General features: G+C 40.6%; 3 protein-coding genes across 10 annotated transcripts; 2 read left to right on the plus strand and 1 right to left on the minus strand.

Annotated features, from left to right (window-relative positions):
- Positions 1-5,749: 5,749 nt before the first annotated feature.
- zgc:91944 (uncharacterized protein LOC436941 homolog) lies at positions 5,750-17,522 on the minus strand. Of its 8 annotated transcripts, none has more exons than XM_046418015.1 (11): positions 17,280-17,522; positions 16,132-16,243; positions 14,478-14,907; positions 14,082-14,167; positions 12,871-12,981; positions 11,435-11,659; positions 10,314-10,470; positions 8,740-8,822; positions 8,309-8,404; positions 7,874-8,001; positions 5,750-7,588 (listed from the first exon to the last, which is right to left on the minus strand). In XM_046418015.1, the coding sequence occupies exons 2-11, from the start codon at positions 16,211-16,213 to the stop codon at positions 7,442-7,444; spliced, it is 1,545 nt and encodes a 514-aa protein (XP_046273971.1). In that variant the 5' UTR covers positions 16,214-16,243; positions 17,280-17,522; the 3' UTR covers positions 5,750-7,441. The 8 variants fall into 8 exon arrangements, with proteins under 8 accessions (XP_046273971.1, XP_046273972.1, XP_046273976.1 ...); XM_046418016.1 differs by having other exon boundaries at positions 16,132-16,246; XM_046418020.1 differs by lacking the exon at positions 17,280-17,522 and having other exon boundaries at positions 7,883-7,998; positions 16,132-17,269.
- A 954-nt stretch (positions 17,523-18,476) lies between these two features.
- Positions 18,477-21,137, plus strand: LOC124074590 (gap junction beta-4 protein-like). The gene is made up of 2 exons (XM_046417658.1): positions 18,477-20,177; positions 20,302-21,137. The coding sequence occupies exons 1-2, from the start codon at positions 19,642-19,644 to the stop codon at positions 20,594-20,596; spliced, it is 831 nt and encodes a 276-aa protein (XP_046273614.1). The 5' UTR covers positions 18,477-19,641; the 3' UTR covers positions 20,597-21,137.
- An 817-nt stretch (positions 21,138-21,954) lies between these two features.
- LOC124074649 (gap junction beta-3 protein-like) lies at positions 21,955-23,719 on the plus strand. Its single transcript, XM_046417782.1, has 2 exons — positions 21,955-22,214; positions 22,738-23,719. The coding sequence occupies exon 2, from the start codon at positions 22,828-22,830 to the stop codon at positions 23,557-23,559; it is 732 nt and encodes a 243-aa protein (XP_046273738.1). The 5' UTR covers positions 21,955-22,214; positions 22,738-22,827; the 3' UTR covers positions 23,560-23,719.
- The last annotated feature ends 668 nt before the right edge of the window (positions 23,720-24,387 follow it).

Consider the following 24,387-nt stretch of genomic DNA (forward strand, 5'->3'; position numbering starts at 1 on the left):
TTCAAGGGCAAGCGACCTATCTGGCTAGTGTCGGGCCTTTCTTTAAAACACACACACTAACATTGGACGCAAGCACAGTGTAAAATCAAGGAGATAGATGGCATTTTCTCTCACATTCACACAAATTCTCCAGTCTGCTGCCAGGCTGAAGGTAACCTTTCCCTTCTTTGGTTTATCTTTGTGTGACAACGTTTCCCCACCTTGTTTCTCACCTCCTTTCTCTCGCTACACAAAAGGACAACCCGCTAAAAGATGAGCCTGAAATGAGATGAAATTTAATCAGCCAAGAAGGGACATTTAATGGATCTCCAAAGAGAAGAAATGAACAATTTTCTCTGCCTTAAAAAACTGCTCAACTGACAGCGAACTCGACAGAAAATGCCCGTAATCAAAACATAACTGTAACTGTCGGTGCCACAGAGTAATAACCACTGACAAATTGAACTGCATACTTTTCATGCCACTTGTGTCATCAAATGTTTTGTGAGGCAACTAAAATAGCTGGGAAATCGTTTTCCAAGGCAGCAGATGGCCTGTACAGTCAGCAAAAAAGGTGACAGGTCATGAATTCTGTCTTCCACAGGGAAAAAGAGGATGAAAAACACTTCTGAGGGAATGAATGATAGAAGAGCCACGTTGGTCTCAAAGCCTGACATGGACAAAACACACCGCTGTGTGTTTGTATGTGTGTGTGTGTGTGTGTGTCAGCAAAGCTCTTATGAATGTGTAGGTGTTTGTGTCTTGTCTTGTATTTTGGTGTCTATGTTTGTGTGCCTGAAAGGATCTGAATTCAGGTTTGTGTATATAAACGTGCATATTCAAACAAGAGTTTGTGCTTATTTTGTAAGTGTGTGTGTGTGTGTGTGTGCATACATGTGATAATGTGCAACTACAATACTGATCCACTGTAATTAAACTCTCTCTGCTAGGCGTTTTACTGTCCTGCCTGGGAAAGGGACAAAAGAAAGATGAACAATGCGAAAGCTACTTGAAAGTGAAGGCCAAATATCTTGATTGCCCACTGGAGGCTGGCTGCAGTATTATAATCCATATTAGCAGATGGGAGGTAGACCAAAGTAAAAACTCAAGTACACATCAAATAAGTATCTATTATCACGCTGATGTATGTTCAAGTGTTCATTTTTCTGATAGGTATGGTTTTAATTAGTTATTTGGAGCTATTAAAAGGTGGTTAAATGTCACGATTGACAGCTAAGTAGCTAAGTTCTGGGCTCTGAACGATTCATCCATGCAAAATGGCAACGCTCATATCCGGAATATTTTGGCTTCAATTCTTTGTATATGTCATCGTAATTAAATGAGTTATAACTTGAGGAAATGGCTGGCTTGGCTTTATGTTAAAGTTAAAAATTAACACACTGTATCTCATTTGTTGGTATTAACTTACAATAACCTGAAACAGAGCAACAAATCAACAAATCCAACTGAGAAGATGAAACCAAGCAAAGACACTTTCTCTTGATAAACAACTCAAAGAATCAGTTATTAAAATTCTTTTTGCGTAATCTTCTAATGATCGACTAACTAACTAAATAATCATTTCAGCACTAGTCTTGTTGTGCTATTTTTTAAAGATCTATTTGCTTTTGGAAGTGGGTTCCAACGTTTCTGGCCTGGTGATGATGCAGTTCATAGCACAAGTAGCTGGAGCTTTAGCGTGCAGGCTCTGCTCCTTCACATCATGCCACAAATGACCTATCATCTCACTGACAAATCAGCTATTAAAACAACTATAATTGGACTAAAAAAAAAAGTTTGCTCCGCACAAATTAAGAAAACAAATGCACATTCTAATACAGTCTGTCTTTAGGATGCAGAGTTTGCTTCAGGCTGTTTGGCGGGCCAGATGGTTGGCTTTTACTGCAACACAAGAAGCCGACCACAGAAAGCTGTGCTAATTTGACATGCAAATATGTCCATGTGATTGCTGACACTCATCATATTGTCTTATTCTGTAAATGAGCCTGAGTAGGTGAAAACAAAACTGAGTTCTCTGTAAAAAAAAAAAAAAACAAAACATTTCACTTGGGTTATTGACGACCTGGCAGTGCGACTCAACAATCAGCCATCTTCCTCCAGAATTGCTGCACTGGACACAGTCGCAGTAGCTCCCTGATTCCAATCACAATTAACAGCAGACAATGTCTCCCTCATGTGGTTTCACACAGTCATTACAGGTAAAGAGGAAATGACTCACTCCTCAGTTTTGTATTCCATAGAGATATAACGTGTAAAAGTGCGTGTTTAAACCTTCAAGCATGCATACATGAACACACATTCGCTTTTGCCTTCACAGACAAGCACACACGCTGATATGCTCATTTAATAAATGGATTAAAAACATTTGGTGGATCTCCATATTTCAGCCCCAAGGCCAAACGTTCAGCACGTAACAGCTTTCTGAGGGATTTGGGGCAAATTTGATCATGTTCTCATCACATTACATTAATCATTGTGTCCACAGGGAATAAACACTAATGCTTTTCTAAATGCCAATTTCCTCTGACGAGTTAATTTTACCTCTTATCACTCTGCTCAAAGCTTTGCCCCATGGTCACTGCTCAACTGAAAATCAATTAACAAGTTAGAGAACATAAACATGAGACGAAATATCGATTTTCTGAGCACATTTGAGGAAATCCTTTCTCTAGGAATAGTACAGTGCAGGATGTATACTGCATCATGAAAAGATAGAAAAACAATACGACAGAAGCTCTGATCATCATGTAGTATTCTCATTTATTGCATTATTGAATTTGAACTATTGAAGCATTAACACGTTTATTATTTTTAAGCTGAAGCTGTTAAAGGTATTTTATCGGCTTTTGAATTTCGCTTCAGAGATCAATAAAGTTTTATCTATACCTGTAATACTACATCATAATTTATTTACAGATTAAATTTAAAAGTAAATCTGTAACTAAGACTTTAAGTTGCCAGATAAATGTAGTTGAGTAAAAAGTGCAATATTCCTCTGAGCTATAGAAGAGAAAAAGCATAAAGTAGCAGAAAATGGAAACACTCAAATAAAGTACAAGTACCTTAAATCTGTACTTTAAGTAAATGTATTAGGATACTCTCCACCACTGGCAGAGGATCCTTTAGATTTCAATCTTTTTGTAGCACATCTTGCAGCATGTGAAGACATTTTGCTCCACTTCCACCATTGGACAATTAAGAGGTCCATCAGTTTATATTTTTCAATATTTAACTCCAAAAACTAATGGATTTGTTCAAAAACTTCTAGTTGTCATCTATGTAGATTCTTAGTGATCTGGGTCACGATGGGGAGTCCCAGGTATTTAAACTGTGGTCATCACTGTGGGGGTGGTCCTGAGGGTGGGTGAGTCTTTAGGGTCACATGATGGTGTGATGAGTCACACCTTGGCTCAACAGCTGGGATTCCCCTTCAGTTTTTAGAACTGAAGAAGCCTTTTGGATGAGCAAAGAAAATATGACATATCAGTACACTGATATGTCTGTATACCATGCATAGTAACATGTAACAAAAAAATCCCAAATAATCTGTAATTTGTTCACCAGAGAACTTTTCTTCTTTTTATTGAGAATGTAAATATAGGCTGATGTACTTAAGTTGTTCTTGCTCTCAAACATTATCACTATTTCCCTCAATAACAAAATCCCTCAAATTGGCCTCTTTTCTTATTTCCATCTCCTGTTGCTTTAGTTCACAGTAACTGAAACTGATTGATGTGGACTGATTTCAGTGCTACAGTGAACGTGTTCTTTTGCTAAGGAATAAAACAAAGTGACAAACAAAGCAATAAAACTGGGGAATAGTCTGAGTCTGCTTCAGGCAGGAAACAACATATTGGTGTTTTCCTGAACCACGCACATAAACCCTGGATTTCACTCTCAGTCTATAGATTGGCCTCATGTTGGCTGATGGTCAGTTCATCCTCTTTGGCACTGATGTCAGGAACTTTATTAGCTGAGGTGAGGTGAGTCAGTGGAGCTGAAAGCACAGCAGGAACTGGTTCTCTGCTGGCTTTACGTTTTCTAACTTCTGTTTGGTGTTAGGTTTAACGAAATGGACTATGGACCGAATAATGTTACATACAGTATTTGGTGTTCTGGGTTCTCACAAAGTTGTGACGGTGCAGGCCCTATGTCTGTGACCTGTGTTCTCCACTGCAATTGTATGTTGGAGTGTGTGTTGGGATCCGAATCCCTGCAGCTGATCAGGATTGTCAGTGAAGATGAAGGTAACACTCTCCCAGTCTACATATCCTCTGAAGATAATGATGATGATGATGATGATCCCTGACAATGAGGCTGTCCTCAGTGATTTCGAAAGTACAGTCATTTCTGCACAAACCCTCTGACGGTGAGAATAATGATAATGAAGAAGGCGATGATGATGAGAAAGATGACAGAGATGTATGGTCTGAGAGGTTTAAATATTTTGGACTAAGAAACTTGACTTGACTTTCCATCTGCATGGGGGTGAGCAGATAATGACTGAAATTTCATTTTGGGTGAACTGCCCCTTTGAAGTTACCTGGAACATCAGACAATGACAGATGTGTCCACTCGGTTGGCCACAGGAGGTAGAGTGATGATGGCATACCGATCATGATACTCTTTGTCTATTTCGGCCAACCATATACTGTATACAAGTGTTTATTGTTGTTTGTAGACATTACACGTGTTTCTAAAATTATGCAATTATTTTGCCTACACCTGCTTGCAGAACCTTCCTACATTTCTTTTTACAACTTAGTTTTGTGCCAAATTCAATAAAACAGACTTCAAGTGACGAGATCTGATGTTCTGTGAAATGCTTTACCCTCACTGATGTTGGATTAACATGAAGCTTCTTAAACACTTGTTTTGACCAAAATCTTATGCAACCTTGAAGAATCTAATGAAACTTGAAGCCGTTGCTTCTGAATAACACAGCATTGTGTCTCTATAATGAATGAACCGACTTTTCAGGCAGCATTACAGGAATGTAAATGACAATGCTGCCATCTTATGTGTATGTGAGCTCCTGCAACCAAAAATGGAGAAATTTGGAGGCAATTAGGCCAAACTGCTTTGTTGTTCAAAACATAACCCTTTGGGAATTTGAGCTCGTAGTTAAAGAGAAAGAAATGAAAGGAGAAGACACATTTATCAATTTAAGACATGTATATCACATCAATGTTCACTATAAGCAAAAAATGTTGAATATAGGATCCAATTATCAGACTATCCCTCATCAGTTGTTTCATTTTTGACAAAGTAATTTAGTCAAAATAATATATGTCATATTGGACGCTCTGGTTGCACATATTTGACACTCACACTTATCCTGCCATCACTTGTATTTGACGAATTTTTCACCCTATTGTTAAGCTTCCTGGCCGCTGTCAGACATCATCAGCGACGCCTCAGCTTCTGTTTCAGCTGACAGGATGACAAAGTGCTGGCACTGTTCCTGAGATCAGCACTGAATATATCTGAAAACACTGAAGCTCTCACTACAGAATCATTTTAACTGGTCTAGTCTGGCATTCAATTAAATGGTGATAATATGAACATATAACTGATAATTTATGAACTGCAATAACAATTCATTTTTACTTAGCATGTGCTGACAGGGTAAGACACTAACCTGTTTCAAAAGCAACTTGTTTCAGGAATGCGCAACAGAAACTGAATAGTCCCATATCACTCTTTAAAATACTCACTCAAAATACTGTAAATGAAGACATATCACAGCCGTTGTTGACAATTTTATTACTGTTGTCTTCTCGTCATCAGATAAAAGCAGATAGAGAGGAGCATAATAACCAGAAACAGCGTGCAGCTGTCAGGTTCCTGTCCAGAGCTGGATGAGAGGACTGTCTGAGTTGAGTATAAGTTATCAATACAGGGTGAACCCCACCGCCGTAAATGCTACATAAAACTGTCCGTATCATAAACAGTCACAACAATGGCTGCTGTCACATTCATGACACAGAGTTATTCTGAGGTAAGCTAGTGTTGGCTAGTGTTGTACTGAGCAAATAAACATCTATGTACTGTATATCTATAGTGTCGTGACTGTGTCATGTCCCGTTTACTCTGTAGCTCATCTTTACCTTGGCATAGCTTTGGCATTAGGAGGTAACATGGTAGCGCCCTCTTGAGGGCCACTTGAGAACAAGCGACTTTGTCCATTTCATGAACGTTGAGGATGTCACTCCTGGAGGCCTTGGGCCAGTAAATATATGGGGCTGAGTAATGCAGAGTTTAATTCAGCTATTAATATTTCAAGTTTGACAAGTAACAGTTTCTATAGTGCTAATGTAATTTGAAGGAAAGCACCCATAGATGTGTATATTCTCTGGGTTATGTACATGTCTACTGCAGGTACAGTACTGATTAGAGTGAGAGCCACTTAGAAGTGCAGCTTTGCAGTCATACAAACTTACATGAGATTAAGCTTTAGCTTACTTCAATGAGAGAGAAGGTGCTTGTAGTAGGTAGAACAATGCATTATGATTGGTTTTGATCACATTTAAAAACAAAAGAATCAAAAAAAAAAAAGAAAATCTCTGAGTAGACTTGTGTTACCAGTCCAGCTTCACTGTCTGAGTTGAGGATTGAGACAGGCTTTGAAATGAGAATAGAATACAAAAACGACCAAACAGCAGCATTCGGTATAACAAAGAAGACAGATGACAAAGATAGTGTGATATATTCTCCTATGCTTGTTTTGATAATATAAAAAGGTATAAATAACACATCCTGTTTTGGTTAAACACAGTTAAGATGAAGAAAACAAAAGCATATGTTATCTCTTCACCGTCTTTATCCATCATTTTTTGGGATTACCTGAGATTCCAGTTGTCCCTCAGGGCTTTACTGATTTGACAGCGAACACACTCGCTGACTGATCAACTGACTGAACTGAGTCTTACAAACCAGATGGAGTCAAACACATTCAAGAGGGCTTTCGTATCACCATAAACTAAATCCTTGATGTCGTACTTTATCCCCACGCCCGAACACACCTGACCCGCAGGCTCAGTACCCTCATTACAGCACAGTCCATCAAACAGCAACTCTTTGAAAAGGCTAAAGGAAGGCATGTAGCAAAGGAAAAAGACTTAGCTTAAAATGGGTGAGGTATCCTTTACATAATTCTCCCTCTAAGGAATTTAGGCTTTTTAATACCATCTTGGAATGCACTATATATTGATATATATACTGTATATTGCCATTAATATAAGCAGGATTACAGTTGATAAATACAGTGGCCTCCTTACCATCAGAGGCACCTCAGCGAGCTTCAGCACCCTTCTCCCTTTGAGTTTTGGGTGCCACAGGCCCCAAAGGCCCTCCATGGGTGGAGAAGGAGATGATTATTGTTTTCCTATTTCATCTGATTAAAATTCAAACATGATGATCTAGACTCCACCAACTTTAGTCACTCTTCATCCACAGTCTCCCTTTTTGAATCCTCCTCTTTCTGATCCAGGACCTGAGGGCCGGGGCTCGGCATGGCTGCAACTTCTGTAGTAGCCAACGAGGAGGGGTCTTGTTGGTCAACAATCCTGAGGGATGATGTCTCTTCCTGTGGAAAAGTACCAAGGCATAAGCAAAACATTTGGATTTACACTCAGTATCAACCTGGGTACATACAGTTGGTTGGTACAGAGCTGTGTGGCAGCTTGGTTTTATCGGTCTTTGTTGTCCCCTGCAGCAGTTTTACTTTTGGACAGGTCAGCTTGAAAAATTCTGGTTTATTTCAACCTGGCTCATTTACCGTTAACGTGGCTATTGTGGCTCTGCTCACTGGCTCTGACCTACAGTGTTTCTTCCCAAGCAAATGCTTTAGCAGCACCAGTTACTTACTTACCTGACTTACTTGTTCTGAGAACCGATGAGTCACCTGATCGCCGAACTCATGCAGCTCTCCCTCTTCACCATTTGAGTGGCAGCTTGGACTTGGCACCTCAATTCCATGGCTTTCCAAAATGGCAGCTTCTAGTTGCGTTAGAGACGGAAGTGGAGTTGAGACGCGGAAATGAAATGTACAAATACTTTTCACAAATGAAAACAAACATCACCAGTAGCCTCCTCCTCTGATTCCAGCCAGTTCACTCTCTACTTTTTGGTGATTTTTTTTTCCCCCAGATAGACTGAAAGCTTAAGTGTTTCTTTACATTACTTTTTTTTAAACAATACCATACATGATACATGTCATAAAGCTGAAAAGGAGGCTTTTTGTTCTTTCATGAAAAGATGATGTTTTGCAGATCTATGGTCAATTTGAATGTTATCAGGTCCTCACCGATATTGGCTCTTCTCTTCATCTCCTTCCGACGGTTGGCAAACCAGTTGTACACCTTCAATGCCGTGACTCTCTCAAACTCAGATAGCTTACAGCCTGTGTGAGGAAATACACAAGATTTCTTTTTATTTTAACATAAGTAATTCCAATTTTACACGTGTTAAAGCAGTCCCAGCTCTAGTTCTTCCACAATCCGTTGAGCTACAAAATAATTTTGAAATTTGGTGTAGGTTTCAATTACATTACATCAATAATACAATAACTATAAAAATAGAATTGAGTGGCAAATCTTCACATTTAAAAAGATGGAAAAAACAAATGTTTGGTATTTCTACTTGATCAGTGACTAAAGCGACAGTGAAATTATTAATCAAATAATATGTTCAGAACAAATTCACTCGACAGCGGGACACTTATGGCAGGAACAGGACCTGGTTTCTGAATGACAGAGTTACAGGCGTTGGCTATCTCCTCTCGCTTTGCTTCATCCGGGTACTGGTTCTCCATGAAGAAACTGAAGAGATGAAGAGATAACACAAGCGTTGGAAAGAGTTCAATCAAACTGCCACACGGGCTGCAAGTTTATCAGAAGATGGCACCAGTTTGAACACTGATAGCTGGCCTAATATTCCACCCCAACAACTCTATAATCAACCAATGACAATATTTAGAAAGTGGAGGAGCGTCAGGAAAGGTCCTCACTGTAAAGGAAGAGACTGATGGACACATAAAATTCAACTTCTGTGTGGAGTTTGCATGTTCTCCCTGTGCCTGCGTGGGTTTTCTCTGGGTACTCCGACTTCCTTCCACGATCCCAAAAACATGCAAATTAGGTTAACTGGCTACTCTACATTGCCCCTAGGTGTGAGTGCGTGTGGTTGTCTGTCTTTGTGTGTCAGCCCTGCAATTGATTGGCAACCAGTCCAGGGTGTACCCCGCCTGTCGCCCGTAGTCAGCTGGGATAGGCTCCAGCCCCCTGTGACCCTGATGGATAAAGTAGTATAGAAAATGGATGGATGCATGGATTTCTGCAATTTCTGTTGTAGACCTATAAATATACAGTAGTAAGTCAAAGATCAAAATTTTTCTCCCCTTTTTTAGCTTCTTTATATTCCCCCAAGGCTGCAAAAGAATTATTATCTCACATTGCAAAACACACAGGGATCACTTTCTCCCAGGCCTCTCTGCCTCTCACCCTCTGACACAAACACACACACACACACACACACACATCTTCACCTCTACTGTATCGTCCTTGGGTGTAAACTAGCTCACAAGGATCAGCACTGCAGTAGAATTGCGTAATCCGGGGCCACTGCTGGTGAGTGTTGTCTGAAGGCCTGTGTGGTCTGATTACTGTGAGTGCGCAGAATGCACACTATACTTACAGCAACCATGTAATAGAGAAATCAATTGTACAGAGCGGGTAGAACTGTGGGGGAACACTCCTCTGTCTCCCCCCTCTGATTTAATGGGAAGACTGTCTGCGACACAAATGTTACAGAGAAGCATAAAACACGAAATAAAAAAATAACATAATAAACTCTGCCCTAAACGAGAGAGAGGGAGTTACATCAGTAGGCCACTAAAGGGCATTTCACCCTGGGAAGGTTATTAATAACAATTCCCTCAAGTTATCCTGCATTCCTGTAAAAAAAGGCCAAACATCCACAGATCAAACTGTGAAGATTTGCTGCACTTTTTTTATCTCATGCAATTGTAAGCTGATTATCTGTGGGTTTGAGAGTATGGGTCAAACCAAACAAATGATTTGTGTATTTGTGTTTTACTTTTTCTTCTAGGAACTGTGATTTCTTACAGTTTTAGACATTTTATAGACCCAAAGATCCATCAATTTATTGAGAAAATAAGCCATCTAAATATCCCACACTGGGGCAGCCTTATGCCCGGATTGTTTGGTTCAGTGTAAAAAGGCAAAGCTAGCGTGACGAAGGGTCTTCTGCTGCAATCTCTGTTCAAGAGGGGGCTGCTGAAACTCACTGACCTCTCCATGATTGATTGGCACTCCTTCCTCCAGGTGAACCTGCTTCCTCTACGCAGCCTCAGAGGCCCGCTCACCATCCCTGCTCTGTCGCCGGCCATGATCCCTGTCCTCCAGTCAGGTTCCTCCTTCACCAAAGACCGCATTGATAAGGTGGCCCCTGAAGAGGAAAGCGCACGCAACAATTTAATTGTTGAGAGTTTAAAAGAAACAAAAGAAGCGATTGTGTTTGGACTCAACATTGACTGCCACCTTGGAAACAATTTCAATCAGAAGTGATTTTCGCCAGTGCACGACAATATTGTGAAGTTTGCTGATAACAGTTTGATTTTTAAAAAATCTGCCAGTAGAAATCAATGGGATGTTGTTATGATTTCAGCATTTAATTATTAAAAACGATGCGGCGAAAGAACAAGAAAGTGATGGCTGATGTATTTCAGCAAAGGAAAATAAGATGAAAAAGAGGAAGTTTTCCAAACAACCCTTGTGGACATTTGAGTACTAATTTCAGAATTTCCAAGGTGCCCCTGAAAGTCACTGTGCCTGTGTGTGTGTGTGTGTGTGTGTGTAAACACAGACAGCAGACAGAAACAACACACCACAAACAGCTTTTGGTACAAACATTTACCCATCAGCGTGATGGATAACCTAGCGAGATTTACTCGACAAACTGAAAATCCGCCTATGTTTGGTGCATGTTCATTTCCGACCCTGATAGGTGAGGTATGACATCGAAGACAGCAGGGTCAAACTCCACTGATTAGGGCGCACTGTTTATATTGTACCATGCAATTTATGAAAAATATGGAAAACAAGTAGGAATCATATGGCCTAGAATGATTTTTTCAGTCCTTCCATATGATCCAATGATTCAAAACTTTTCAATACATGCAGAAACCCTTACATTCTACAGCTCTTCCACTATGTTCAACCTAAGCCACATATGAAGGTAAACAGCAGGTGCGATGGCCTGTTCGAGAGGATTTCATCTCTCCCATGTGAGAATGCAGAAATACATCCCGAGCTGACAAAATAGCTGCGGGGTAAATGGCATGCAGGACAGGCAGCGTACAGGCGTCTCCTGTGCCAAGCTGCTGAGGCCGGGGCAGGGAGGGCGCGGTTACCTGGCTGGGCCTGGGCGGCTGCTGCAGCAGCTGTGTACCACGGCAGCAAGTGCATCAGCAGCTCTCTCTGCCTGCTCCACACTGGGTTGGGGTTGAGGTTGGTGTTGGGGTTGGGGAGGATGTTGGGGAGGCTGCCGCTTGCCCCAGCTACCGTCCCGTCTCTGTCCCCTCCCCTGGCCCTGGGCATGGGGCTCACGCTGTGCTGGCTTTCACTCCACCTCAGCCCTTCAGTCGGGATAAAACCAATGGTCAGGCAGGCCACAGCCAGGAATTCGATTAAAGACACCAGTTATGGCTAATGGAATTGGGAGTTAACTCCTGTAGACCTGCCTGGTAGTTTCAGTCTTAACAAATGTAAAAAAATAAAAAATAACTTTATTCCAGTGTCCTTTATTCCGCCAATTAAAAGTCAATCTGACTGTCAACACTGGTACTTTTTAGACTCATCAAGGGCAGGTCAATAGGAGCCTTTGTCAGAAGCAAAGCATTGTGGCCACTGAGAAAATTAGTTATTGTTAGTATCAATGTTAACAATTTGTTTGTTAGCCATGTAGGAAAGAAAACCAGCACCAGAGTACCTCCAGCATTAGGGCTGAGAACTACAGAGGAGCTCAGGCAAAGCTTGGATGGGTGGAAAAGGAAATCAAAGATGAAGGGAGACAGCAGGGTCAGCAGATGGTCCATCGGCGGCTTTGTTTATTTCATACAAGCAATAATGTAATGATGTGATTTGACTTGATTTCTTGCGAAAGCATGCTGTCTGACACGCACCAGGCTCTTATGGCGTGTACTCATTTGTCATGTTGTTTAAAACCATTCAAAATTTCAAAAAGTGTCTTTATTCCTTGTATATTAGGACATCGAGAGGTCAGCACCAACACAAGCTGTTACTCTAGCCTGTACAGACAAACCGCATTCATCCACTTAAGTTTCATTTCCAAACCAGAAACCTTAAAACTATTGATTATCATCTCCTGTGACAGAACTACCTTTATCATTTGTCTTTCCCCTGAAATTATAGATTTGTCTTTGTGTCCTTCCTTGACCTCACAGCCCTCAAGGACCAGGAGGGAGTTAGCGTGAGGGACAGGAGTGTTGTGGGTTTACCATGCAGGACGATGGGAGTAAAGAGGAGGGCAGATGGAGGGGAGGAGGTTAGCAAGCAGTGGTTCACATTCAAGAAAGACAAGAAATATTCTTTTTCATACAAGCCTTCCTTCCCACTTTATCTAACCTGTCATCTAATTTCATTAACCTGACATTCAATCTTGAGGTGCTGAACTGCACTTTCTCATTATTGGTCCTCCTGTACTTAAAAGTCCCCCATCCTTGTATTGATCTATAAGCCCACTCCGGTGATGTGTAATAGTCAAATTCAACACTGTACTGTAGCACTTGTGTTTCTTGACCATCCGTTCACCTGTCCCTCGTCTCACCTGGGTTATTTCTCTCCAGCAGGTACCAGCGGTAGAAAGCTCTACGTTTGGAGTCGCTCATCTCCAGGCCCTGCTGCAGCAGCCACTGGGAGATGTAACTCTGGCTGATGCCTGTGTGCCAGAGGCAATGCATGTTATCTTAACACTTTAAAGACATTGATTTATTTCATGGTGCACCAGTAGCATTTGTACTACTGAGATGGGCTGAGAGCCAGCTCTGAAATACTCCTGTTAAGCTAATGAAGCCATTCCAACATCAATACTTTAATTAAGGACATGTGATCTGGTACAATACTTTTTCAGGAGGCAATATTATTTTACTGAAGTCAACATGCTGAAACATGCTGCTACCTTATTGCTTAGAGTTGGAGCCTTGGCTGTGGAGGCCACAAGCCCCTAGTAAGAAAAAAGCTACATTATAAATGCTATTAGCTAATTAGCTATAGCATTGTTCTCCATTTGTTTGCATTAACAAAAGTTGTAACTCTACCCAAAAAGCCTGTAACTCATTAAATCAAAGGGCTTTTCTACTAAACACTGTATTAAGTGACATGCTGAACGTCAACATATGATTTCCATTTCTTTTTTTTTTTTAGCTATAGTGAAATAAGGAAAAATGTCCATCACAGTTTTCCAAAACCCAAAATGACTTGGGAATTATGACACAAAATCTGAGAAAAGCAGTGAATTCTCAAATTCCAGAGGCTGGAATCAGAAAATGTTAAGTTGGGAGGGCACTTTTTCTTAAAGATGACTACTGCAAATGATCAAAACCGTCGCCTTAAATTCTGAACTGATCTACAAATGACAAAAACTCATTCTTGCACACCCATGTGTTGAGCATATTTTAAGTTTCTAATAACTCACACAAGACCTGGGAAACAATGTTAGTCTAAAATCCTATTTTAGGCTATTAATTTTCCCAGTCCATGTATTAATGGGAATATATCTTCTCTACCAGCATGACTACTGCCTGTGAAGCACTGAAACTAAAACTGAGCACTTGTCTTTTCTTGTCCATGGCTAACCAGTGACAAATGAAATGACTAAGCTGTTGTCATGGATACAGACAGTCTCATAGACATTCAAAACATAGATACGAGCATGACATTTCAGTACTTTTTATGGCCCAATATTGACATGTATCCTTGTAACTGTTTAAAAAGCTGTGAGAACTTAATGAAAACATCACAGAAAAAGCAGTGGTGTACCTGTAACTTGGCCTACAATTGCCTGAGAGATCCTGCGATTGTTGAGGAAACTTTTGATCTCTTCTTTCACCAGGTTGCTGTCCCTCCTGTAAAAGTAACAAAAACCTATTGTGGCATTACAACTATTACACGGTGGTTAACACACCAGCCTTTGCTCTGACTAACCTTATTCACTGGTGCTTCTCTTTTTTCAGTCATCCCTAAACACCTGACCTGAATTAATTCCACTAAAATTCTGGAGAATAAGCCTGCACCTCTGGGGACAGTAGCTGTCATTATCTCATGTTATAATAGTCTCTCTTTGTCTCTACCATTCTTTCTGTCTTCCTTCTAATTCATCCTCACTCAGCTTTCTGATAACTATACGCTCCACCATCCTCCCTCTTCCCTGCGCACCTCATATACTCCTCCACCTTCTCCTCCAGGTCCCACTCCTCCTCTCCCATCATGTCATAGCTGAATGAGCGTTGAACTGCCACACTGGGAGGGTAGAGGGGTGGGGGTGAGGCCTCGTAGCTATTGCTGGGGGACAGAGCGGCACCATCCAGGCCAGAAGTCTGTGTGGTAGCAGAGGCTAGGGAGAGCGAGGACGAGGAAGAGGATGATGAAGAGGATGGGGCTGGAGCGGCCGTGGTGGGGGTGTTGTTGGATGGGGCAGGTTGAGAGTCACAGTGTGATGGGCGGTGGTCTGGGTCGAGCCTCTCCAGCGACTCCAAGGCGTGAACAATCTGAGGTTTGGTCATACCAGACAGACGCAGGCGCTGCAGAAGGTCGATCTGTTCGATGGTGTAGCGTGGCTCCACCTCACAGCACTCCATCCTGGCATCTGTGTACATAACATGGGGGGGTGTACCTTTTGTCAAAATCAATTTGAAAGTGGCATTTTGAATGAAACATGAGGCCTGAACCAACAGTAACTTATAATACATCAAAGGTCTGTATACTTAGGTTGATTTCTCACCAGATAAACAGCACCCCAACACTTCACAAAGTGTTAACAAAACATACACTGCTATATTTATCTCTACTCAGCTCCTCTGATAGATCTTAAATTTAGATAATGTGTCGCAAACTTTTTCAGAACCTCCAGACAAACTGATAAATGATGAAAGGATTATTAATAGAAAATAAAAAAAAGACATGCATAGCTAAATTCAAACACTACACTTCTTTTGATGGGGTTCATTTATCTTGAGTACAACACTTCACCACTGCAAATCTGACTAAATGATGTTTGTTATGCTAATGAAACGTAGCAATTACAAGACTGGTTTATAAAAGTAAACTTAGGAAACAAGCAGACTGCATTCTCCTCTGAAGAACCCTTGGGTCATTCAACATTTTGGCACTGGTTCAAACACTTGGCACAGACGCTAGGGGCTAACCTTGCTCCATTTGTCCAGGGTGGAACTAAAGTAAGATCACCCTGGCATACATAACCTAACATCAGGACCACTAAGCCAAGTCATATCCATCCATCTTTTTCTTCTGCCTATCCAGCCAGGGTTGTAAGTTCCCTACCCTAGCCTTTAGTATAGAGACTCCAGTGTGAAGATCAAATTAAACTCATTTTTAGTTATTTGAGATGACCTTGCTGACTTAAAAAGGTAGACATCTGGGATAACAAAACATGCTTTACAAATCATGAGTATGAGTACATGAGTACACTTTACAGATCAGTATTGCCACCAAAATACACAGAGGTGTGCTACAACAAGCCAACAACCTTAGAAAAGCTGATCTTGTCAAAATGGGATGTTTGCCGAATTTACCAGAAAGACTCAAAGATTCCTAAGACGCCTCACGTCCAATCCTATCACATATGTAACTTTTTTTAACAAAGAATTCAGTTTTAAATTTTGCGTGTTTACAGGACTCCCTACCACATATCAGAGTTACAGTAGCGTTATTTAAAGTCCGCCAGTACAACATACTGCTACTCTGGGTTGTTTCTTTGCAAAACTAAAACATTTAGAACCAAGCAGCAAGCTACCTTTGGCTTAAAAAGAAAGTTAAGGTTAAGATGTCCGTGTCACCGAGGTTATCTTACCTGATGGAGGGGGTGACACAGACAGGCGCCCCGGGAGTGGTTCAGTGCGAGGGGTCGCAGCGGGGACACACCACTGCCGCATGGCTCAGCGGAGTTCAGCTCGGCTGGACCTCTACTGAGTCAGACAGGAGACTTGCTGCAGTGTGTTGCGGTTAAGCTGCCCCTATTAGCATACTGGCAAACCTACAACAGCAGATGACTCCCTAGCAGGATATGTTGGCTATGCTAACACCGTCAACTCTGGTTGGTTCCCCTGAGCACCAGCCTCCCATCGATAGCTGCTTGCTGCCTTTTTTTTGCGTCAAGTTAAACAGTACGAATCAAATAGAAAGCGGAAGTATTGCAATGTAACCTTCAAAATAATCGTTTTATTCAAGTTGAGTGGTTCCTTAAATAATAACAATAATAGTAACAGCTCTCTTCGCCTGGTTTTTATTGGAAACCAAGTTTCCCATAAAATCATGCATAAGCTTTTACCCAAAGTTGTTTCGCTGGTATCAATACCTGTAGACACTGCACCCTATGGCTCACTGTTAGAAGTCTCTGATTTCTAAATAAATAATTGAATAATTATTTACAGTAGGTGCGATAGCAGAGTAAGTCACCTAAATAACACAGGAAAATCTTAAAATTAGCTTATTACTGTGTATCTATATAACCCTACTGTTAACCTACTCACAGGCACCTCTAATGCAAGCCTTACATATAAGCACATTTTGAAACATTCAGAGACACATTTCAATATAATTTAAATGTAATTCTATCATTAGATCCTAACTAATTTACATACATTTATTTTATTTAGGTATACTTCCATTTCTGGAAATTGTAAACGTGCACAAATTGCTCTTTTATTTTGGTGGATATAGGAAACATTGCGATTGAGTCCGGTCAACTAGACATTACTGTCTATCTTGTCTTGGCTAACAACTTATCTAAAACTTGCACCTCGGATGTTACATTGACAGTAACGTTATATCAGACTGATTGTTATGTACGAAACCTTACGTGTCAACAAACAAACATTTAGCGTGTTATGTCGAGGGTTTGGGACACAGCCAGTTGCTAACAAGTTAGCTGGCTAGCTAGCTAAGTTAGCTGGTAGCTAGCACCGGATTGTCCCACAGCGGTGCACCTCTCTCTCTTACCTCCCTTTGCTGTGGAGAGATAGCAGCAGCTGGTTAGAAGGGCAGGGAAAATAGTGAACTGTAGAGAAAGTGGACGTCCGCCCAAACCCACGAAAGAAAGTAACACCTCAGTCCGGTGCTGACGGTGAATTAACGAGCAGAGGGTGAACGGTGCAGGGTCATATTGTCTTTCAGCTATGCAGTGGGAAAATATTGTATGCAAATATGGGGAGTCTGTCTCAATTTATGACCCTTTACCCGATACCACTGTCAAGCTAGCAAGAAGTATAATTCTGATTTCCGGTTATACTGTACCTACTGAAAATACCAGAACTAAGTGTAAATACCACAGTATGCCAAAATTAGATTAAAAGTTACGCTTTAGTCAACCTATATAAAAATTACATTAGAATTATATTAAAACGGCGGTGTTCGTACATGTATTTAGTTTATGAGGCGGTACTGTATAAAACAGCGTTATTTTCAACAAGTTAATATATCCTTTTATTTTGGTTAATGAAAGAAAAATATGTCACTAAATCTGTCTCCCTTGACTCAGCACCATGAAACACTTGGGCGTCTGTCTGCAGTTAGAGTACCATTCCATTTGCAAATTAAACAACAACAATTATGATAATAACAATAACGGAAAAAATATTCTGTTATATTCCTCAACAAATGGCCTACTGGCAGTTTTTAGGTTTTTAGGTTGTTAACATCTCTCCGAAATCCCATAGTCTACTTATAAACATAATGGCAAGGACATGACATGATAAGATGCTGTAGAATTGCTCAGGAATCCCTTGAAATTTTGATTTTCACTGGATTTGATCACACTAATAGGCTGGTAGGCCACATCTTCACTGATGTAACTAAATTAATGTAACTGTCTAAAAACAGTAATAAAAAATCATGTAGCTGTTGACTCCTAATGCTGAAGATTTATCAAGCCCACCTTCAGTTAATATATCTGCTACTCATGCGTTTCACACCAGATGGGTTACATTACCCATACAGAGCCTATACAAGCTGATATTCGTGATATGCTACCACATCAGAAATCAAACGTGTAAAGAGAGAACAGCCACACGTGAAGGAAGAGTGTAAAGCTGCTTCTCACAGCAAGGGACAAAAATGTGGTAATTGTTTGGAAATGGGGATAATTGCGAATGAAAGTAAGAATAAGGGCTTAACAGAGAACTTCAAAGTATGCTTACTTTCTCAGCTTCACACACCATGACAATCACTGCGTGAGGTGGTGTCAGTGTCAGATTGTCACCTGAGTGACAAGCTAACATTTACCACAGCAAAGCCTGAACCACTCACAATTTTTCCATCTCTGGTGTCAAATCTAAAAGACCATCTCCCATTTCCTTTTAGATCATTTGGTGTCATGTTTCATTCAGAGTAATTTGCCAGTTCTGTCCATTTTGCATTGACAAAGACAGAAACAATAGGCTATAAGTTTACTGAGGGCAAAGGGCATTCCTTTGGACAGTGCATTTTAGGACTGCCACCCACTGGAGTGTAATGCATGGCTTTCTTTGCTTGTACAATTTTACATTTTCAAACAGATGATTACTGATCAAATATTTTATATTTAATTCATGTTCTAACAATAGTAGAATTTTGATAAAAAACTGACAGCTCAGTGACAGTGTACTGATCAAAACCATGGGATGTTTGGAAACCCTGAAAAGGTACTAAACCCCTTTGTTTGGATGCTATAATGGACAATATCAAAACTGATAAAAACCAATAAGACCAGCCTTTCAAGTTAAAATGAATTAACTTTGGTGTGGCCCTCTAAGCCTCTAACACAAACAGCAGGATGTACATTGAAACTGTTTACAACAAATGGGTTCAACCCACAGAGCTCACCTGTTCATGTATTTTCCATTTGTGTGCAGTGAAGTATCCTAACAATATCATGTGAGATCTTTTCATGGTCCCAGAGCTTGACAACATTTCTTACATGTATCTCTTGAGGCCCTAGAGGTTTCCATGGGCATAGAATTGTCCAAAATGTTTTGGTATGCTGTAGCATTAAGATTTCCCTCCACTGGAAGTAAGGGGCCTAGCCCAACCCCATCTAGCCTGCCTCTTAAGCCAAGTGTTTGCTATCACTAACTCCACTAGTTACTGTAGCTGAAGAATGAGTGTATGTTTGCTTTGTGTAATGTTCTTCCCACCCCTTCAGCTTGTGCCAAGAAGGCAGTAATAGTAAGCACTATATTAAAGAGCCTTTGTGCCTGACGTGCTCAGTTCAGTTTGTGTCCGAGCCATCTGCATTTGAGCAGTCAGCAGAGTGACAGCCACATTTTGGCGTATTTGGGGCGTCCTCTTCTTTAAGGTGGTCTTACCGATCATCTGAAAGAACACCATGAACTGGGCCTTCCTTCAGGGCCTCCTTAGCGGAGTGAACAAGTACTCCACGGCATTCGGTCGCATCTGGCTAGCCATCGTTTTTATCTTCAGACTCTTGGTCTTCCTGGTGGCCTGTGAGAAGGTCTGGGGAGATGAACAAAAGGATTTCGATTGCAATACCCGCCAGCCTGGTTGTCACAATGTCTGCTACGACTACTACTTCCCCATCTCCTATACCCGACTCTGGGCTCTCCAGTTGATCTTTGTCACCTGCCCATCGTTCCTTGTGACGCTTCATGTGGCCTACCGAAAAGAACGTGAGCGCAAACATCGGCTAAAGTACGGCGAAGACTGTGTCCCTCTCTATGACAACACAGGGAAGAAGCGAGGGGGTCTTTGGTGGACCTACTTTTTTAGCCTGGTGTTTAAGATAATGGTGGATGCTGTGTTTGTTTTCCTGCTGTTCTACATCTATGAGGCCACATTTTTCCCACCATTAGTGAAATGCAGTGAAGAGCCATGTCCCAATGTGGTGGACTGCTACATTGCCAGGTAAGGGTATCTTCAAGCTTCTAAGTTAAAGATACTTGAATCTCAATGGCCAGCTGAAATATTAAGGAATCAGTAAATCCAAACCTAACCCTATCTGTTTCATCTGTGACCTTGTATTCCTCAGACCCACAGAGAAAAAAATATTTACCGTCTTCATGGTGGTGACCAGCTTGGTGTGCATCTTCCTCACTCTTTGTGAGGTCTTCTACCTGTGTGGGAAGAGGTTCTGGGAGTGCTGCTGTGGAGGACCACATTCAGTGAGAGAAAACTCCTTCATGATGACCAGAACTCCTCTGACTGGGAAGGCGAACTCCTTGTACAACGAGCCTGTCCTAGAGAAGGCCAAGATGGCTGACAAAGACAATGGAGAAGTTTGCGCTCATAGTTCAGCCCCACCATACAGCATAGCAATCTCCTGAGAGAAATGTATCATGTAAACAAATTTGATTTGTGAGAACAGAGCAAAGTAAATGGTTTGGTAGCTTTTGTACTGTTAATCAGATTTATCAGCAAAAATTAGTTTTAAAGGAAATGTTGTTTACAAAGGTCATGTCTTTACATCAAAATTCTGCACTGTTTTTGTCCTTAAATATTGTTGAGCTAAACATATGTGTATTCGTTTTAAAGACTTGTGATCTAAACTGATACACTGAAGGTCATTTACGGTACTTTGACTATTTATATGATAATTTGTTATGTGAGATCTATTATTCTGTATGCCTACAAAATAAAATTGCTTTACTTATTTTGAGATACAAGAGCTGCAGTGTATGTACTTTAACACAAATGCAATTTAGGCAAATACTTCTGGATGAACAAGCATAATGTCATGAACGTAACCAAAATATGAGGGTTACATTTTCTAAAACACACAACCGCCCTGTGAAATCTGCTTTGCCACATAATGCTTCATTATCCCTGTGCAAAAAATTTCTAAATTTTACATATTAAATCGATTAACTGGAAACAGGCAATCTTGTCAAACAAGGGCTTTGTCAAGTGTGTTATCATCAAAAATATCTGATCCTGATATGATATCTGCACAGGTAGGGCAGACAGTCCCAGACAGAATGGGTGCAGTAGCAAAGAGTAAATTGAACTACTATTTATCTATATTGTGAATTACAGCATGTTCCAAGTATACAGAGAAAACACAACATCTTGGGTTCAAAATGATCTTAATGATGGTTACTGATGGAAGTAATTTTATTGACAAGAGTTTGATAAAATAACCACTCTTACACTTTCAGATCAACTCAGTGCCACTTAACCACATCCTGCATTTCTTCAAAAGACCAAGAGTAGATTCGTAAAGGACAGTATCACAAAACTGAGTGTACCAATAAAGCGCTGACTGTCGAAAATTCTGTAGAAAATGAATAAGCAAACCTTTGCTTTATCTGCTTCTGCGATACTGGCACTCCATATCTCAGGAGTATGTTGGTACCAGTGGTTCCAGAGCGCTTGTACAAACAAATATGAGGTGGCGGCCCTGTTTAAACCTGATTAATCAAAGACTACAATATCTCTACATCACCTAATACCTAGTGGAATGGATATCAAGTCACCTAGCAGTGTACACAAACACACCTAAATGAGGTCTACTGAGGTCTGTGTACATTTTCACCCTTATTAATTTGCAAAGTCATTCTTTGCAGCTGATGCATTTTTTGTTGTTTCCTTGAACTGTATTTTTATTGTATTCACCAATTTCAGTAAGAGTACCCCATCATAACAAAGCTGCCATAGTGTGAGTTTAACATTTTGATTGGTTTTGGAGTTCTTGGCATACTGAATATCATTTGCAAGATAAAATTATGCTGACAAGGTGTGTCTAAAGGTTAAAAGGTAAATTCTGAGTGGGTGCCAAAAGTGGCCACACCCCTAGGTAATGGTCAAGAACTAATTCATGTATCAAGTCAATCTCAGAGACTCACTGGAGGAGAGAGGTTGCCCAAACCCTGCATAGCACATTCCCACAGACTACTTCCCAGAGAACAGACATGATGGACTGAGTGGAAGACCAGTTTTCTTATGGTAAGCAGAGAAATTTTAGGTATGGTTTTGTAATTGTATATTTTTCATATTGAGTTTTAAAGCTCTCTTTCTTATGCAGCAGAATGTGAAACTTAAAAGCATAAGTCAATGTGGGCTACTACATTGGTAGGCAGGACAAGTGACCATTTAATAAAATTCTACCTTCAAGCTTCAGCTTAAACTTTCTTCAGAATGTAATAAGCTAAAGTCAGGTGTTTCAGAGCACTGCCGAGCGTTTGTGCCGTAGTATTTCATCAGTTGTTAAAAGTGACAAATTTTGTAAGTAAATGAAAATGCTTTTAACTGTGAGTTTCAGAAGACGGGATTGAGGTTGCATAGGTCTAAAAGAAATGGTTTCATAAGAAAAGAGAACACTGAGCTAAAATATGTTGTGAAATTCTGGAGCAAACTCCTGAGTATTTTGCTAAAACCTAGCTGATTTGTTTTGTATTATTTCAGTTATTAAACCTTGTATTTCTTTGGATTATTGCATACCTCTTTTTATCTCTCTTTTTTGTTTTAGCCCCACAGTTTATAAAGTTCCCTCACTGCAATATTTAAAGACAGACTTCTAAATTTCTGAGGTTGTAAGAAGCCCATCAAAACTGAAGGCATGGATTGGAAGTTTCTCCAGGGTCTTCTCAGTGGAGTCAACAAGTATTCTACTGCTTTCGGACGTATCTGGCTGTCAGTGGTCTTTGTGTTCCGGGTGCTGGTCTTTGTGGTGGCCGCTGAGCGGGTCTGGAGCGACGATCAGGGTCACTTTGACTGCAACACCCGCCAGCCAGGTTGTACCAACATCTGCTATGATTACTACTTTCCAGTGTCCCACATTCGCCTCTGGGCTCTCCAGCTAATCTTCGTTACCTGCCCTTCCTTCATGGTGGTGCTGCACGTGGCCTACAGGGAAGAGAGGGAGCGCAAGTACCAGGCCAAGCACGGCGAGGACACGCGGCTGTATGACAACCCAGGCCAAAAGCATGGTGGCCTGTGGTGGACTTACCTGATGAGCCTCTTCATCAAGACTACCTTTGAGATCACTTTTCTCTACTTACTTCACTACATCTATGACAGCTTCAAGCTGCCCAGGAAGGTCCAATGTGATGTCAAGCCCTGTCCTAATATAGTGGACTGCTACATATCCCGCCCCACTGAGAAAACCATTTTCTCTTACTTCATGGTGGGAGCATCTGTTGTGTGTGTAGTGCTCAACATCTGTGAGATTTTCTATCTGACCGCTGCTCGGGTGGTGAATCTCAAACACCGAGGCAGCGTCCACACTTCTTCTAAAAAGGTCCATGCTAATATGGATTGTGATGGCTGCAAGTCATCTCTTACATCATAGCTGGAGACTCAGTATAGGCAATCATTGTTTCTTTTAATGCTTTTAATTGATTTGTGATAGGTGAATCATTTTTTCTATTGAGGGTATTTTGATTTAAAAAGAAATTTTGTACACAAATATATATGTAATATTAACACCTTGTGTTTTGACATTGTCATGTGAGCACTGAAAATAAAGTTGTTGTTTTTTTTCTAACTTTCAAACCACAGCAAATCATGTGTATGTTCCTTTTTTAAGTGCTTTATTTTACTTTAATAGCGCCATTTCTCCACCTGGTGGCACTAAAAGCATAGCCTACTATGTAGGATGTGAAGTCCTCAGGAAAGATCTGAGGAACGATTCCTCCCACAGCTAAATAATTTTGTGATCATGCATTAGTATATTCGCTTGCCTGCCTTATTCCTAAATTATAACTTATTTGGTGCTCCTAAATTTACTGACGTTCAGAGACAGAGCCTGTGGATTCTCAAGAGAAGACCGTCAAACACATGGCCTCCTAATGTAATGCTTCAGTTGTGTTTACAGTTTTGGTGCAAGATCTTAAAAAAACACAGCGGTTTGTCATCTTGTTTTTCCAGACTTTGATATCCCGGTGCTGATACCGGAAGTAGCACAGTAGTTTAATATCCTTAATGCACCTCGTTTAGCAAAAACTATTTTTTTCTTGAAAAAAAATAAATAAATAAACACTTTGTGAATAAAGCCAGTTAAATACAGTGAAGCATACACTCACAAGACACGTTTATACATTTTTTTTTTTTTACCACGAGAGAGAAGGGCGGTGCTCACAGACACACCTGTGCTCGTTTGCATTAAGGTTGCTAACAT

Source organism: Scatophagus argus, chromosome 17 (genome assembly GCF_020382885.2).
Source record: "Scatophagus argus isolate fScaArg1 chromosome 17, fScaArg1.pri, whole genome shotgun sequence".
NCBI lineage: Eukaryota > Metazoa > Chordata > Actinopteri > Scatophagidae > Scatophagus > Scatophagus argus.

What these genes read in the sequence shown, in the direction of transcription:
- LOC124074590 (XM_046417658.1), top strand. Translation starts at nt 19,642, where the DNA reads ATGAACTGGGCCTTCCTTCAGGGCCTCCTTAGCGGAGTGAACAAGTAC. An exon ending in GTGGACTGCTACATTGCCAG is followed by an intron (nt 20,178 to 20,301) that starts GTAAGGGTATCT and finishes TGTATTCCTCAG; the next exon opens with ACCCACAGAGAAAAAAATAT.
- zgc:91944 (XM_046418015.1), bottom strand. Translation starts at nt 16,213, where the DNA reads ATGCGGCAGTGGTGTGTCCCCGCTGCGACCCCTCGCACTGAACCACTC. An exon ending in AAGGTGGAGGAGTATATGAG is followed by an intron (nt 14,168 to 14,477) that starts GTGCGCAGGGAA and finishes TTACTTTTACAG; the next exon opens with GAGGGACAGCAACCTGGTGA. An exon ending in AGCCGCCCAGGCCCAGCCAG is followed by an intron (nt 10,471 to 11,434) that starts GTAACCGCGCCC and finishes TTTCCTCTTCAG; the next exon opens with GGGCCACCTTATCAATGCGG.
- LOC124074649 (XM_046417782.1), top strand. Translation starts at nt 22,828, where the DNA reads ATGGATTGGAAGTTTCTCCAGGGTCTTCTCAGTGGAGTCAACAAGTAT.